The 16,402-nt window shown below is 40.0% G+C and overlaps 1 protein-coding gene across 2 annotated transcripts in view; it reads right to left on the bottom strand.

Moving 5' to 3' along the window:
• The window catches only part of pola1 (polymerase (DNA directed), alpha 1), a 62,564-nt gene that overhangs the window by 8,408 nt on the left and 37,754 nt on the right, over positions 1-16,402 (bottom strand). For both annotated transcript variants that reach the window (XM_056248972.1, XM_056248973.1), the window contains exons 35-36: positions 9,337-9,453; positions 5,502-5,598 (exon numbers count right to left, since the gene is read on the bottom strand). In XM_056248972.1, coding sequence (XP_056104947.1) covers positions 5,502-5,598; positions 9,337-9,453 — 214 coding nt within the window. The remainder of the gene's footprint in view (positions 1-5,501; positions 5,599-9,336; positions 9,454-16,402) is intronic.

The following is a 16,402-nucleotide window of genomic DNA, read 5'->3' as shown; positions in this document are numbered from 1 at the left end:
GCAATTATGTTTCATGTATTTTGACTTATTTAAAAGACAGTTTTAAGAGTTCCAGATACAATGTTTGTAAGAGCTACACTTAAGTTGGCAGTTTGATAAATGCAAGTTAATTTCAATCTTTGTGTGCCAAAAATGTTCCTGTAGAGAAGAGATAGTGATATACATTCTACTTTTTTGCAAAAATAAACTAAAAGCATGTCATCAATGTCTTCTCTCTTGTTGTATCAAAATCTCACCTAGCTTTCCTCGGAGATGGTCCCAATAATGTGCTTAAAGTCAAGTCAAATTCAGTTTGTGCATGACTGCATGATATAACATTTTTTTAATACTGTACCCTATATTGTGGATAATTAAGCTATATATCATATGCTGAAGTACATTTCTGGAGTGTTAAAGATTAAAAGAAAAAAATAACAACAAGAACCGTACAGAACCGAAAACCGTGACCCTAAAACCGTGATACAAACTGAACCGTGCCACCCCTAGTATATATATATATATATATATATATATATATATATATATATATATATATATATATATATAAAATAAAAATAACATAACTTAGAAATCCACTGCAGCAACATAAAATGTTTTTAAAATCAAATAAAAGCTTACAATTATAAATATCTAAAATAATAAAAATATCAAAGTAAAAATAAATATAATATAAAAATATATAATCATAAAATAAAAAAAGAACCATTTCGAAATTAAGAAAAAAGATAGAGTAATTGCATTAACTACAAAGTAAATTTAGATTAGAGATCCATACAACAACCCAACTTTAAAAAATACTGAGATGCAAACAATCAGTTGGAGGGGTTAGAGTGTGGCCAGTGGAGTGAATCTGACATTGTGGGTTGTGGCAAAGGGACAGGTTATGGGCAGAGGAATGGGCATTCTTTAGTGATTTCCTAGGATATAGATACTCGAGAGAAAGCACTTTCTTTCCTTTACCTCGCGCTCTCTCTCTCTCTCTCTCTGTGTGTGTGTGTGTGTGTGTGTAAGTGAGAGTGTGTGTACGAGTGTGTATTTGTGTGATGGGGGTTGGGACGCCAATTTCCATCAGTCTTTCCTCTCTGAAGGAATCAGGTAATCTAGTGAGGAAAAGACTGCAAATGGATAAAGCACTGACCAGCAATTTCACCATCAAGCAACAGAGGGATGAATTCACCACGGCCCTCCTCCATCACAGCCCTGCAATGCATCCCACCAGACCCAAACCACAGCACCACCTCTGGCAAAGACAAAACACTGCAGTCTGTCCACTCCATCAAGGCAGCATGTAATTTTAACACCTCTTCGGGCTTAACTTCCCAGACTGACCAAAAAGGTTCATTCAGCCCTTCTCATTGTTCACACTGCTTCCAGCGACCGTGGCCGAAGACAGCTGGAGACTTCTAACCTCCAGCCTTGGAGTCCAGCAGAAACAGCTCTCTCTTGCTCAATCTACCAGCAACGTGCGTCTCCAGTTATCTAAAGCTCCACAATAACAGCGGAGCAGACAGAATAGGAGGAAGATTGGTTTTTCTATTGTGCTGCTGGTCTGGCATAATGCCCACTTTAAAAGCAATTCCTCCGTCATCAGAGACAGACAGAAAATCTGGCAGATACGACACTAAATGTCTCATGGTGTGAGGAGGAGGTGGTTGGTAAATTACGAGAAGGCATGTGTGTGTGTGTGTGTGTGTGTGTGTGTGTGTGTGTGTGTGTGTGTATGTGTGTGAAGAGGGCAGCTAAAAGTTTTCTGAACTGTACTTTATTCCACTATCGCTCCCAAGCTTTTCCATCGCAGTCAACAGTGGCAGACCACAGCTCAACCCTCTATCTTTGTTTGGTGTGCTCTGGTAATCGGTGCAAATGCATCGAAGAAAACACACTTTGGTTGTGGTGTTATTTTTTTTCTACAAACATCTACAAACACAACCTTCCAAGCCCTTGCGTGGTTTATTGTATGTTATGGTTATTTTAATTTTACCATTTGACCATTCAATGTTATGCCTCAGGTGTGACCAGCATTACTAACCTGCTTTTAATCTGTTTGATTGAACTCTTTTTGCATCATTGAATCATTTTCCTGTTAACCACTCTAAAGCTGCTTTGAAACAATCTATATTGTATTAAAGCAGTGGTATTCAAATGGCGGTACATAATTGCGCAATTTTACTGTTTCTACAGTTTAAAGTGAGCAGCGCGTCACAACAACGGAGCGGTTCACACCACAAGCTCTCAAGGTTACGCTAATGATCTTTCGCCGCAACATCCTCTAATATTTTTATCTAGAGCCAAATGCGCTTTATTCAATCCCTTTCCACAGCGAAAAGGTGTTGCTTTCTCCAGATAAAGACGTAAAGCGCCGTATTAAGAGCTGCAGATGATGCAGTTATTTTAACAACAGTAGCAGAATCAGGGTGAGCAGAAAAATAATTACTTTTGCTAAAATGGTGCAGAAAACAAGAATGCAAATAAAAAATAATTTTTATCTGTCATACAGATGACTCTGACCGTTTAAAGTTGCAGTCCGTAACTTTTTTTGTTCAAAATTTACAAAATTTATATAATAAGAGAGTACATCATGAATTCATTTTTCCAAAAAGTGTTTAGTCTTTTCTGAATCACTATGGTACACCTATAATAAGTGTTTATATTCTGACTATGTTAGACTGGTTTGGGTCGTACCGCTGCGGAGTAGCCCAGTGCCTGCGTGACTCGTCATAGACATAAACAGAGAGAAGTAGCTCCAGCTACAATGTTCTTCCGCAAGACGCATGCAGGTTTGTTTATTAACCTCTAGAGTGCCAAAAGTTATGGACTGCAGCTTTAACTAAACCAGGTTTGTGAAAACTAAGTTAACATGTGGCACCTTAAGACGTTTTTTTTTTTTTTTTTACATATATTTAGCATGATTAATCAGCATATTAAGAGCATTTCAAAATTATTTAGAGATGGCAAGGGAAGACAAAAGACTAAAATTACTAGTTAACTTTATTTTGTGCTCATGATGAGTTTTGTTAGATTATGTACATTGTTTGTTTTTAGTAGTTTATTACTTTGAGCAAAATATAAAAATGGCCCATACTGTTCTTAAGAGGTAAACCCTGCACCCCCAGTGTGTTTTCTCAGTCCCAAGGCCTTCTATGTGCCATACATGTAGATGTCTACATGTAAAAATAAATAAATGCATAAAAACAGCCTGATAAAACATCTGATCTAACCTTTTATATGTCCAGTTGGGAGAATTGTTTTGGTAAAACATCTTAGAAATCACTGCTTTGGCTCTCGGGGCCCAAGATTCTTATCTTTGATGGCTATTTTGAGTGTTTAGGATTTTTTCTTTTACAAAGTAGAACCATTTCTCATTATAATTAATGTTAAAAACAGCTGCTCAATATTTTTGTGGAAACAGTGATTTTTTTTAAAGTTTTTTTTTTAATGAATTTAAAAGTTTAAAAAGCACATTTATTTGAAATTGAATTGTAACACTCTAAACTGTCTTTTGTAACATTCTAGCATTCTTAACTGTCACTTTTGATCACTTTAATGAATTCTTAAAGAATAAAAGTATTACTTTCTTTCAACAACAAAAAACAAATCATACTGACCCTAAATTTTTGTACGGTAGTGTGTTTATATTCATATACTGTATATGTATGGGGGGGGGGGGGGGGGGGGGGAAGATCAAATACACTTATTACAAGCATAGATAAATACAGTATAGCAAAGTTACAAAAATGATTTACTGTAGTGTAATCATGGAACAGACATGTAATACATTTATAGTACTATTATTCTTAATTTTTTTAAAAATAAATTATTAATACTAAGATACTAATAATTTAATTTAACTGATTAGACATGTTTTTGATTACTGAAATCTGAATAAACAAAACAAATGGTTTCAAGTTTGTTATAATAAAGCATTTTGTTCAACCAAAAAAAACTGTTTTCATTCAACAGTCTTTTTAACTGATGATACGAATAATAATTGATTGTTTAATACCGTATACTGAGACATTTTGGTTAAGGTTATCATTCCGTCAAAATCTCATACCGTTACAACCCAACTAGCATTACTGGCGTAGCTTCATCATGAACTATCCACCTAGCTTGTTGTAGCTAAACCTACAGTAAGCAAATACACTTAACTGATGCTGAAACGGCACTGTTGTCCAGTGCGAGACAGTAAATTCAGAACCCCTATAATGGCAGAGTTACATCCCAGGGTCTAAATAAGAAACTGGACCAGGTAAAAGGAAGTACAAACCATGCAGCCCTGTAATTTCACCCCTAGACCCCTGTAAACCCTGTGGTCTATAATACAGTAATGTGTAGTATTATAGTGAGAGGGGAGATAACCATTTCAAGGCTATACTTCAAAGCCGTGTGTGATGTCTTCCACTAATCCCACAATATATGTACGTGGTGGAGCTGCACATATATATGACATGTTATAGCATAATAAATAAGATCCCTTAATCTGATACACTAAATGCAACTAGAAACCAAAAAGTCCAAATAATAAATGGAATAAACAAATGGTTTCTGAGAACAATTGCAAGGAAAAAAGAGGAGGAGGAGGAGGAGGAGGACAGGAGTAGTAACGTCACCTCTCATTCCGCCTGGTGAAAATCAGGGCTAGAGGGTTAAAATCACTCCTTCAGGAATTAGAGCTCCGGCTGCAGTGATGGGCAGTGTGGCTGACAGAATGCCACAGATTGGCCACAATTACTCACAGAAACAACAGTCGAGAAAAAGTAAAGAAATAAAAATTCGCGGAGAAGCCAAGTCTATAATCATGTTAGGCCCCCGCCCCCCGATACACACTCTCCTCAGCCTGCTTCACGTTCTGAGTGGTCATCTATTGATTACACATTATATTTATCTACGGCTCTCGCGCCCGCCTCGGAACCTCATCGGCACATGTAAAAATAAATAAATAAATGTATAAGTCTATTCCAAGAGGTCCTTTTTAATCAAGTGACATCAATCAAAAAGGATTGTGGGTAAGTAGCCACGGCTCGGCTAGCAGCGGCCGTGAGCGGTCTGGATCCTCCAACGGCCCGTTGAAAACATATGCTCCATGTCCCATTATTTATGAAGGGCTATCCTTTAGCCTTCTCTCCAATTACTCGCCCTATCATTTTCCAAAATCTAAAAACTGTTTTCAATCAACATAGCCAGCGCTATTACCGAAGGTCTACGGGATGAGAGGAGGCTCTCTCTCACTCACTCCCCTCTTCCTTCCAACTGATTGGACCGCTTTGCATTCCGCACCGCGCCATTCGGTGATTGAATCCGTCGCCTGAATTACGGCTGTCGACTCGAGGAGCTGAGGATTCTTAACCCAACCTAGTGGCCGCCTCCAGCCGCTGTGAGGTGTGTGTGCGCGTAAGAGCACGTTGAGCCAGAAATATGTGCCGGACGAGCGCTTATGGGTAATGTTTGGGAGCGAATTTTCAGGCTAATTAGTAATAGCTGATGTTAATGCAAAGTCTTACATTTATCCTCAGACGACAGGACCTTGTTGATGGCATATTCCCAGTCAAAGATGTATCTGTAGAAGCTCAGTTGGTTGTAGAGGGCTTTCTCTGAATACTAAAAATGAGAAGAAGAAAAAAGACAAAACACAGATTAAATCAGTTATCAAAACATATAGGGTGATGACATAAAGAGAAAACTCCCTGGTTATGCTTCTGGGAAACTGAAAACAAGGTTAACAAGGTTTGTCTGAAGCTGGTCAAGGCACCAGACTAAATGAAGGCCAAAACCAATGGCTTTCGCCACCTGGTTCCAGACAAACTGATCTGTTAAACTCTGTGCTATCATTAGTACAGGTATAACATAGGGAACATTTAACTGCATTCAGCCATTTCCTCAGGTTCTTGGCTGATTTTTTTTGCAGACTTCCAACAAGAACAAATTTCATTGTACTGATGTCACAAGAATTACAATAAAATAAATGAAACAATATTGATAGAACAGACTAAATTCAATACCCCCATGCAAGCCAGCCACAGTTTTGGCATTGTTTAAAAAAAACTGGGACAAAGTCATACTGTCTCAGTGGTAGATTATTCAACAAAAATTCAAGAACTGCTTATTTAAAAAAAAAGGAAAAGTATTACTTTAACATTTTTAAAGCTCTTTACCAATTCTTTACTGACACTGCAGTAGCTGATTATTCCTTCGCATATTCAATACATAAAAAAAGAGAGAAAAACCAATTAGGTAAAATCATACTGATGTAGTTTAGTACTATGTGTTATTGTCCCAGGGAAAATGAAAGGCTGAAGCGTAATGAGATTGGTACGACTCAATCAGGGAAAGCTGGAGAATCACCTGTGTTAATTACAGCTGTGGAGACAGGTAGTGTTTGTCATATATTCTCCACTGTCACAGACAAAGACAAACACACACACGCTCAGTCAAATCCAGAGTTTGGAGTCACAGAACCTGTGAAACTATCTGATTGGCTGAAAACAGCCAGCATACTCCCCATCTTCTCTCCTGACAAAAGCAGGAAACGGTGTTTGGTTTGTAAATTCGGCTGTAATTACCGTTAGCCATGCGTCTAACTGCCAGAGGCGCGCAGGTCGAGCGAGAGAATAAAAGACATTGGGGAGGGAGGGAGAGAGAGAGAGAGAGAGAGAGAGAGAGAGAAAGAGAGAGAGACGTTCAGCTCTGAAATTACCTCTTTCATAATAGTTTGTTTTGATAAGGCAGCGTGTGTGGATCTGATGAACAACTGTTGCTGTCAATTTGATTAGCCATTATACTTTTATGTTAATTGCTGTTATTGGGTCACAGTCTTTCTGTGTCACCATAGAATCAGAGCAATGTGGATGCCGGAGGAGTTTAGCAAGGGCTCTCTCTTCAGCACAACGGCTTTTAATTGCCCTCTACAGCTTCCGATGAGCCCAGCAGCTGTTGACCCATAATGCACTGGCTGGTCAACAGCAGTGCCTGTCGATGTAGCAATGCGGCCATAATGGAGCTCCTATAATCAGAGCCAGGTCACCATGTGCACGCGAATGCACTCCGCTCGGCGAAGGAGATCGTGGACTAAAACCGCAGTCCAAGAAATAAGTGGATGGACATGCGAAGCAGGGCCAGGACGAGCTTCACAGCTGTGCTGACAGGTGTCAAAAGGGGTGTGACCAAGGCGCCGTCAAACGTTATTGAATTTAAACCCCCCCTACCCGCAAACAGAGGCCCCTCCCTTACACAGCTTTGCTCGGCTCAATGCTTTGTTCCTGTACTGACACCATTTCAATTTTCTCCACAAATCTGCAGCATTTTCGGCCCGAGTGACTGGGGAGCAAACCAGCTGTGAAATTGCCTCTCTCCTGAGACCCCCGCCTCATCCCCCCTTCTTGATAGAGACGTGGCAGCCAGTGCCTTACCACCAAACCTTTGCTACAGCCCAAACACAACCTGCCGGAAGAGCTGGATGGAGGGGAACAGAGAAAAGGTGTCAAGAGTGAGGCCTTATACTATGACCAAAGGGGTGTAAAAATGAAGTAGTTGCGTTTAAAAGACACTCAAAGAAGATCATTGGCCACACTTACGATGGGGGATTATTTAAAGACAGGGAATTGAAATCATTTAGCTGCTTACGGTCACGTTGCTTATATGTAAAGGGAGTATAATGTCCGCTGAGCAGAGCAGCAGAGAAAATGGCTACTTTCAATCCGCAGAGATCTGTGCAGCTGCAAAAGAGGACAGGAAAAAAGAAAAATCTCCAAACAGTTTTAATGAGGCTTAACAAAAAAAGCTCCAATCTGAGTTAATTTTAACGGGCTGAGCTGGAAAAGGAAGGCGATCGGCATCACAAGGTTTCATAACGAGTCAATATATGTAAATCTTTACAAGGCAAACACAGTGGGAAACAAAGACATTTAACTGAAGCGCCAGTTGATGTCTCCACTTTTTGTGCACATAATTTCTCCCCATTGAAAGGTATAATTGCCTGCTATTTGAAGATATTCATGCTCAATTTTTGAAATTAATTTCAATTGGGGGGAAATGTAGAAATGTCAGCTCCCGTGAAAGGGATTTGATTTCAATTATCCTTGCTCAAAGGACTGTGATTTCCAAATACACTTAAGCAAAATTATGACAAGAATTTTTGTTCCCAGAAATTCAGTGTTTAAAGAGCGATTAGACGATAAATGGACTGGCTTTGAATTGAAGTGAATGCGCCGGTTACCATCTGAAAGGCACTCAATTATCCCTGATTGCTCCTGTTATAATGTATCAAATAGAGATACCTGCTATTGCTGTAATTTGTGTGAAAATTAACATGCTGCAATTTCCACTAGAGGGAAAAAGGAAGCCCTAATGGGTGCCTGAACGTACATCAATAAAATGGAGAGGGAGAGAGAGAGAGAGAGAGAGAGAGAGAGAGACAGCGGGTGGGGGTGGTTGGAGAGATCTGAGCGAGGGGAAAGCAGCTGAAAAAGAAAAACGGAGAGAGAGAGCCAGTGCAAAGAAAAAGAGAGCGCGGGGGAAAAAAATTTAATTTACTGAAAATATTATAAATTGCACCTGTGTACAACTCCTTCAAATTACCGGCCAATCAGCCGAGGGTGCCTATTACGCATCCATTTAATCTGGATACAATGGTAGTCAATGTCTCTGTGTCCGTGGAGACACCAGAGGAGACGCATTGCTGTCAGCCGAGCTGTAAAGCCCAGAACGACAGAGGGATGGTAGAGGGGTGAGGAAGTTAATGTTTTATTCAGCCGGCAGTTTAAACTGCCATCTCACCAGGCAGAGCGGAGGAAAGCTAAGTGGCTATGGTGACAAGAGAAATTGTCCTTTTGGGTTTCAACCTGTCGCCACAGAACTAGACGCAGAAATAAAGCACAAGGAGGAAGATAGAATTGGGGGGGGGGGGGGGGGGGGGGGGGAAGTGGTGTCTGTACTGGACGAAATTGATAAAGAAGATGGACAGGGACAAAGATAGACGCTAATTTTTGGAAGGGACATCCCGAACTGTGTCTTTGAACCAGGCGAAGATGCTCTTGAAGTGATCACAAGATGAAGTAAGAGTGAAACACCCCACATACATGTCTTTTTCCAGTGAGTCCAAGGCCAAGTCCATCTGGAGGCTGGACAGTAGCTTGTTGAGGCAGGAAGCAAATGCATGTGTCATATGGGAGAGACGGGTCAGGTAATATATAATGGTTAGAAATACGGGTGATGGGATGGATGGGAAAAAGCTACACGGACAGGGAAAAAAAGGTCTGGGCAGAGGCAGGGAGAACATTCACAGGCTCCACAGCACCACCATCTGGACAAAATGACTGATTCTGTATGTGTGTGCAGTACCTCAGGCCTCAGTGTGGATCTGAGACAGGCTGGACAGATTGGTCCAGACCTCGAGAACCCAATGGGCAGTCGGCGGGTTCGGTTCTGGCAGGCCTGATCCTCACACAGCAGCCAACCCTGTGAATAGAGAGAAAGAAAACAATTTAAAAAGCTGATTGGCAGAGAGCTACTGTGGCCCCCAGGAGTTGGGGCGCTGGTGCTTTTGCCTGTGGTGGGGCAGTGTGAGGCCTCAGCCTGCAGCAGATGCAGCTGCCCCCCGCTAACACTGCCTTTCCTGCCCCTGTTATTAGAGCGGGGGCCAGGGGGTAATATGGGTAATGCCCTGCTAATGATGGAGCACTAAATAAACCCCTAGTATCAGAGGAGCACCTGTCCCTGAAGAATTACCACCACCTCCTTACTATAGACTGTTATCACCATCACCCCCTTTCTCTCTCTTTTTCAGCCTCCTTCAGAGACAGGAAAATAGGGTCTGGTAAAATACGCTAAAATAAGAATATATTGCATATAAAATGTGCTATACATGACTCCCTTGTAAAAGAGACTGTCTCAATGGGACATTTCCTGTTTAAATAAAGGTTTTATATATATATATATATATATATATATACACTCACCGGCCACTTTATTAGGTACACCTGTCCAACTGCTCGTTAACACTTAATTTCTAAGCAGCCAATCACATGGCGGCAACTACGTGCATTTAGGCATGTAGACATGGTCAAGACAATCTCCTGCAGTTCAAACCGAGCATCAGTATGGGGAAGAAAGGTGATTTGAGTGACTTTGAACGTGGCATGATTGTTGGTGCCAGAAGGGCTGGTCTGAGTATTTCAGAAACTGCTAATCTACTGGGATTTTCACGCACAACCATCTCTAGGGTTTACAGAGAATGGTCCGAAAAAGAAAAAACATCCAGTGAGCGGCAGTTCTGTGGGCGGAAATGCCTTGTTGATGCCAGAGGTCAGAGGAGAATGGCCAGACTGGTTCGAGCTGATAGAAGGGCAACAGTGACTGAAATAACCACTCGTTACAACCGAGGTATGCAGCAAAGCATTTGTGAAGCCACAACACGCACAACCTTGAGGCGGATGGGCTACAACAGCAGAAGACTCCACCGGGTACCACTCATCTCCACTACAAATAGGAAAAAGAGGCTACAATTTGCAAGAGCTCACCAAAATTGAACAGTTGAAGACTGGAAAAATGTTGCCTGGTCTGATGAGTCTCGATTTCTGTTTAGACATTCAGATGTTAGAGTCAGAATTTGGCGTAAACAGAATGAGAACATGGAACCATCATGCCTTGTTACCACTGTGCAGGCTGGTGGTGGTGGTGTAATGGTGTGGGGGATGTTTTCCTGGCACACTTTAGGCCCCTTAGTGCCAATTGGGCATCGTTTAAATGCCACGGCCTACCTGAGCATTGTTTCTGACCATGTCCATCCCTTTATGGCCACCATGTACCCATCCTCTGATGGCTACTTCCACCATGTCACAAAGCTCTAATCATTTCAAATTGGTTTCTTGAACATGACAATGAGTTCACTGTACTAAAATGGCCTCCACAGTCACCAGATCTCAACCCAATAGAGCATCTTTGGGATGTGGTGGAACGGGAGATTCGCATCATGGATGTGCAGCCGACAAATCTGCGGCAACTGTGTGATGCCATCATGTCAATATGGACCAAACTCCCTGAGGAATGCTTCCAGCACCTTGTTGAATCTATGCCACGAAGAATTGAGGCAGTTCTGAAGGCAAAAGGGGGTCCAACCCGTTACTAGCATGGGGTACCTAATAAAGTGGCTGGTGAGTGTATATATATATATATATATATATATATATATATATATATATAAATAAACTAAAATAAGATATACTCTACCGTTCAAAAGGTAAAGATTTCTTTTGGAGGGAAATAAATAAATACTTTTATTCACCAAGGATGCATGAAATGTTAGGACTCATATTTTTCATAAATGCAGAATCCTAAAAAAAAAAAAAAAAAAAAATCTGCAAAAAAAAAAAAAAATTAAGCAGCACAACCGTTTTCAACATTGATAATAATAAGATAATAATCATTTTTTTAAGCACCAAATCAACATATTAGAATCATTTCTGAAGGATCATGTGACACTGAATTTTTCAGCAGCCATTACTAGTCTTCAGATTTGCCATCACAGGGAAAAATTTAATTTTACAATATATTAAAATAATAAAATATTTCATAATATTACTATTTTTCATCAAATAAATGCAGCCTTGGTGAGCACAAGAGAATTCTTTCAAAACCATTAAACTTTTAAATTCCACTGACAACTTTTGTAAATAAGAAAAACAAACTAAAAGTAAACAAGAAAATCGTTCTTTCTTGTACCTTACTTAAAAGAGCAAAAATTAAAAGATGGAAACCAAGAGAATGAAAGAATGAGGACCAAAGGAAGATGAGAAGACAAAAAAAGGAAATGCCATCACAGTTATAAGTGGTTTAATTTGCTTCTATTTTCTGAGTTATGAGCATCACTGGATGGTTCTACACAGCTTATCACCCCTGTTGTATCTAGAGATGAGTCTTATCCCATCTGTGCCGTCGGTAATACCTGGTTACCATGTTCAGAATACCTGGGTTACTGTTCAGACCTCAAAGTATTATCGAATCAACAGGTTGTTTTAATTCTCAATTAATCTCATCTGGGTGGCGTTTTGTGCGGATGTTATTTGGGTAATTAGCGGTAAGCCCTGGGGCTGAGGGAAACCCAGAGTGTGTAATTGAATCTGAACATATGTGAGCTGTTTGGCTTTCATTTTGAAGGGAGCGCCGGTGTTATCACCCCTCTGTTTGCCATAACGGATCTTTTGTGCTTCTGGAGGCCCAAGACTAAACCAACAGTTCAGTTCCCATGGGCTTAGCAAAAGACTGCGTCTACAGGAACACACACAGGCCAACTGAAAAACACAAGTATGTCATTGTTTTCAGACACAAAATTCAGCAGGGACAGCCATTTGAGACTTTGTTTTATGTACAGTGGTCTGATTTGAAGGAAAAGGGTAGGATGGAGACTTTTTGCCATTTTACCCGATTTGTGACCTCAGAAAGGTTTGTGGTGGCATTGGGACTGCAAGAGACTGACTTCTGAAGGATTCTTTCTCTCCTCCTTGGGCACAAGAATAAAAACACTGTGGTGGTGAAACAGTGTTATCAGTGTCAGTGCACACAATACAAATTACAGGGGCGTAATGATCCACTCGTTTTCTTGATGCATTGATTAAATCATGCTGATTTATAAATATTAATCTCAAAATAAGACTTAATATATGTGGGTCGGTATTGGTCTCTTATGCTCACCAAGGCTGCATTTATTCAATCAAAAATACAGCAAAAAAATTTAAATTTAAAAAAATATATATTTTCATATATTTTAAAATGTCATTTATTCCTGTGATGGCAAAACTGAATTTTCATCAGCCATTACTCTCAGTCTTTAGTAATCATTGTAATTTGCTGATTTGGTGCACAAGAAACATTTCTTATTATTAGCAATGTTGAAAACAGTTGCTTCATATTTTGTGGAGACCATGTTGTATACTTGTATGCAAATGTACACACACATATATACAGTACATCCTATTCTACACTAAATCACAACTGGCCTACATGTGTCTGACCTATGCATGCTTAAAATAATCTAAGAATCTTTTATTTCTATTACTAAGAATCTATTTATCTTTTTTTTCTAAGAATATTTTATAGGCAGATTCTGTTTGCATCTTCATCGTAACCAAGAATTGGAGGATGGGGGAAAAAAGAAGAAAATCAGGGAGCAAAAGAGAGAAAAAACATCTAATTGAAACACTAAGAGCCCGCTCTGTGAGAGAGAGAGGCAGGATAAAGCTTCATAATTGCATAATTATACCAGTCGATACCTGACACTGCGAATACAGCCACTTCTGCAGCCGTCAAATGAGTTCCACATAATTTAACCAAACACTGGGCAAAGACTGGGGCCCACAGATCAGTGCAAGCTACCGGAAAAACGTTCTCGCTCTCCTCCTTTCTTTCTCTCTTTCTCCATTTCACAATTCCGCCGTCGCATCTATACCTGTAGGTCTTTTTCTACAGCGGTTTCACCCAGAGTATTTCAGTTCACCTCTGACTACAATCAGAGCTTAGCACTTAAGGTTTCATATCTGTGTCAGGTTTGTAAGAAGATGTGTTGATTCTAAACTATTTTGAATGTGAAATGCAACTCGTGCAACTGCTTTAACACCTGATGCCGGAAAGCGATGACACTTTTCCAGGGTGGTTGTCAGGGTGTGCCTATGCAGCTGTAAAGGCATCTAAATGTTTTTAGCGCATTGTCATGTCATTGCTGTGGTATTGTGGGGCGTTACTATGGCGTTGCTTACCGGCCCAGCCCCAAGTCTCTATGATGTTCCAGTCCAAAGGGATGCACACTTGATCGGAATAAAACCGAAATCGCAATATAACTAGTGCAATTTAATTAAATAAATACATCCACTGCTTGTTTCAGAGTGAAGCGCAGTATGTTCCTTTACACGTGAGCAGCTCATGATCTGGTGTTTTCAGTGTCTCAGAGCGGCTTGGTTCGCAGTAAATACGGTAGTGGCGGAATTAGAGATTAATACATAGGGTAGCCAGGGCTAATTAGAGGTCTATAGACCATGATCTGTTTATTCCGCCATTGAAACATTGATAAAGAGAAGTTACATGAGACATGAATAATCTCAGCAAGTTGTACGGTTTCTTTTTAACATACCCTCTGATGTTCATTCATGTTTATTTTGTGCTGTAAATAGTAGTAAAGAGGAAGTGATTATCAGCTCACATGCTGCTTCAACTGCGGCGCTACAACAATCCGTCACGCCATAGTAATCAAAACGTGATCAAAATTACAAGGAGAATCAATGATATTTATATTAATTTCAGAATAAAACTTGAATAAAACTTCATAATAAAAATATAACTTGCTCTGTCTTGTCTGTCAGCGCGTTTTCAGTGTCCTCTTTGCTTTGCGATGGTTTTCACAGCACACCAGGGGGCTGTTCCATAAACCAAGATTAGAGTATAAGCCAGGCTTATTTCGGTTAGTCAGGCTTATTTTTGGTAGATTCGGTTTCATAAATCAAACTTAAAAAAGTTCAAACTCAGTTACCCTGGCAACTTATGCTGGGAAACTAGCCTGGTCCAGGGCAGGCTAACTGTCAGGCTAAGCCTCAGTTGTTACACAGATCCTCAACACTGACCGACAAGAACACAATGATATTACCACTGACAGTCTCTAATACCATTATTGGACTTTATAAATACACAGTATACAGAAAATCAACTTAAATAAGGCTACAATATAGACACATATATAAGGCGTTTTAAAGTTGTCCGTTTAGGACTTGTCATTTTTGTAATAAAGACATTTTAATTAAGGAATGCCTCGGTTATCAGAGAATTCTTTTTTCTACACTGTCTCATATATATATATATATATATATATTATGTACTTTATTATGTCTTTCAATTCAAACACATTTAACACAATTATACAAATGGACAGTTCCTTTAAAGACATTATTTTCCCCCAATAAATATTCCTTATTTTTCCTTCTACTTTTTTTTCTTTTGTGATAATACCAACACATACATATAAATAAAACAATAAATAAATATTAATAAAAATATAACATTCACATATATCAAACTCTTATAATGAATGACACATAATTCCTAATAGTTATTCAAGTAATATTATTTAAATATCAAATATTCAATATTAAATAAGTAGATAAATAAAATTACAAATAACTAGAAATAAAAGGCAAGGTTACATAAAAATGTAGTAAATGTAGGCCAATATACACTCACCGGCCACTTTATTAGGTACACCTGTCCAACTGCTCGTTAACACTTAATTTCTAAGCAGCCAATCACATGGCGGCAACTCAGTGCATTTAGGCATGTAGACATGGTCAAGACAATCTCCTGCAGTTCAAACCGAGCATCAGTATGGGGAAGAAAGTTGATTTGAGTGACTTTGAACGTGGCATGATTGTTGGTGCCAGAAGGGCTGGTCTGAGTATTTCAGAAACTGCTAATCTACTGGGATTTTCACGCACAACCATCTCTAGGGTTTACAGAGAATTGTCCGAAAAAGAAAAAACATCCAGTGAGCGGCAGTTCTGTGGGCGGAAATGCCTTGTTGATGCCAGAGGTCAGAGGAGAATGGCCAGACTGGTTCGAGCTGATAGAAGGGCAACAGTGACTGAAATAACCACTCGTTACAACCGAGGTATGCAGCAAAGCATTTGTGAAGCCACAACACGCACAACCTTGAGGCGGATGGGCTACAACAGCAGAAGACTCCACCGGGTACCACTCATCTCCACTACAAATAGGAAAAAGAGGCTACAATTTGCAAGAGCTCACCAAAATTGAACAGTTGAAGACTGGAAAAATGTTGCCTGGTCTGATGAGTCTCGATTTCTGTTGAGACATTCAGATGTTAGAGTCAGAATTTGGCGTAAACAGAATGAGAACATGGAACCATCATGCCTTGTTACCACTGTGCAGGCTGGTGGTGGTGGTGTAATGGTGTGGGGGATGTTTTCCTGGCACACTTTAGGCCCCTTAGTGCCAATTGGGCATCGTTTAAATGCCACGGCCTACCTGAGCATTGTTTCTGACCATGTCCATCCCTTTATGGCCACCATGTACCCATCCTCTGATGGCTACTTCCACCATGTCACAAAGCTCTAATCATTTCAAATTGGTTTCTTGAACATGACAATGAGTTCACTGTACTAAAATGGCCTCCACAGTCACCAGATCTCAACCCAATAGAGCATCTTTGGGATGTGGTGGAATGGGAGATTCGCATCATGGATGTGCAGCCGACAAATCTGCGGCAACTGTGTGATGCCATCATGTCAATATGGACCAAACTCCCTGAGGAATGCTTCCAGCACCTTGTTGAATCTATGCCACGAAGAATTGAGGCAGTTCTGAAGGCAAAAGGGGGTCCAACCCGTTACTAGCATGGGGTACCTAATAA

The sequence above is a fragment of the Rhinichthys klamathensis genome, unplaced genomic scaffold (assembly GCF_029890125.1).
Source record: "Rhinichthys klamathensis goyatoka isolate OS25496 unplaced genomic scaffold, OSU_Roscu_1.1 h1tg000059l_1, whole genome shotgun sequence".
Classification (NCBI taxonomy): domain Eukaryota; kingdom Metazoa; phylum Chordata; class Actinopteri; order Cypriniformes; family Leuciscidae; genus Rhinichthys; species Rhinichthys klamathensis.
This window is presented reverse-complemented; position numbering and strand designations above follow the sequence as displayed.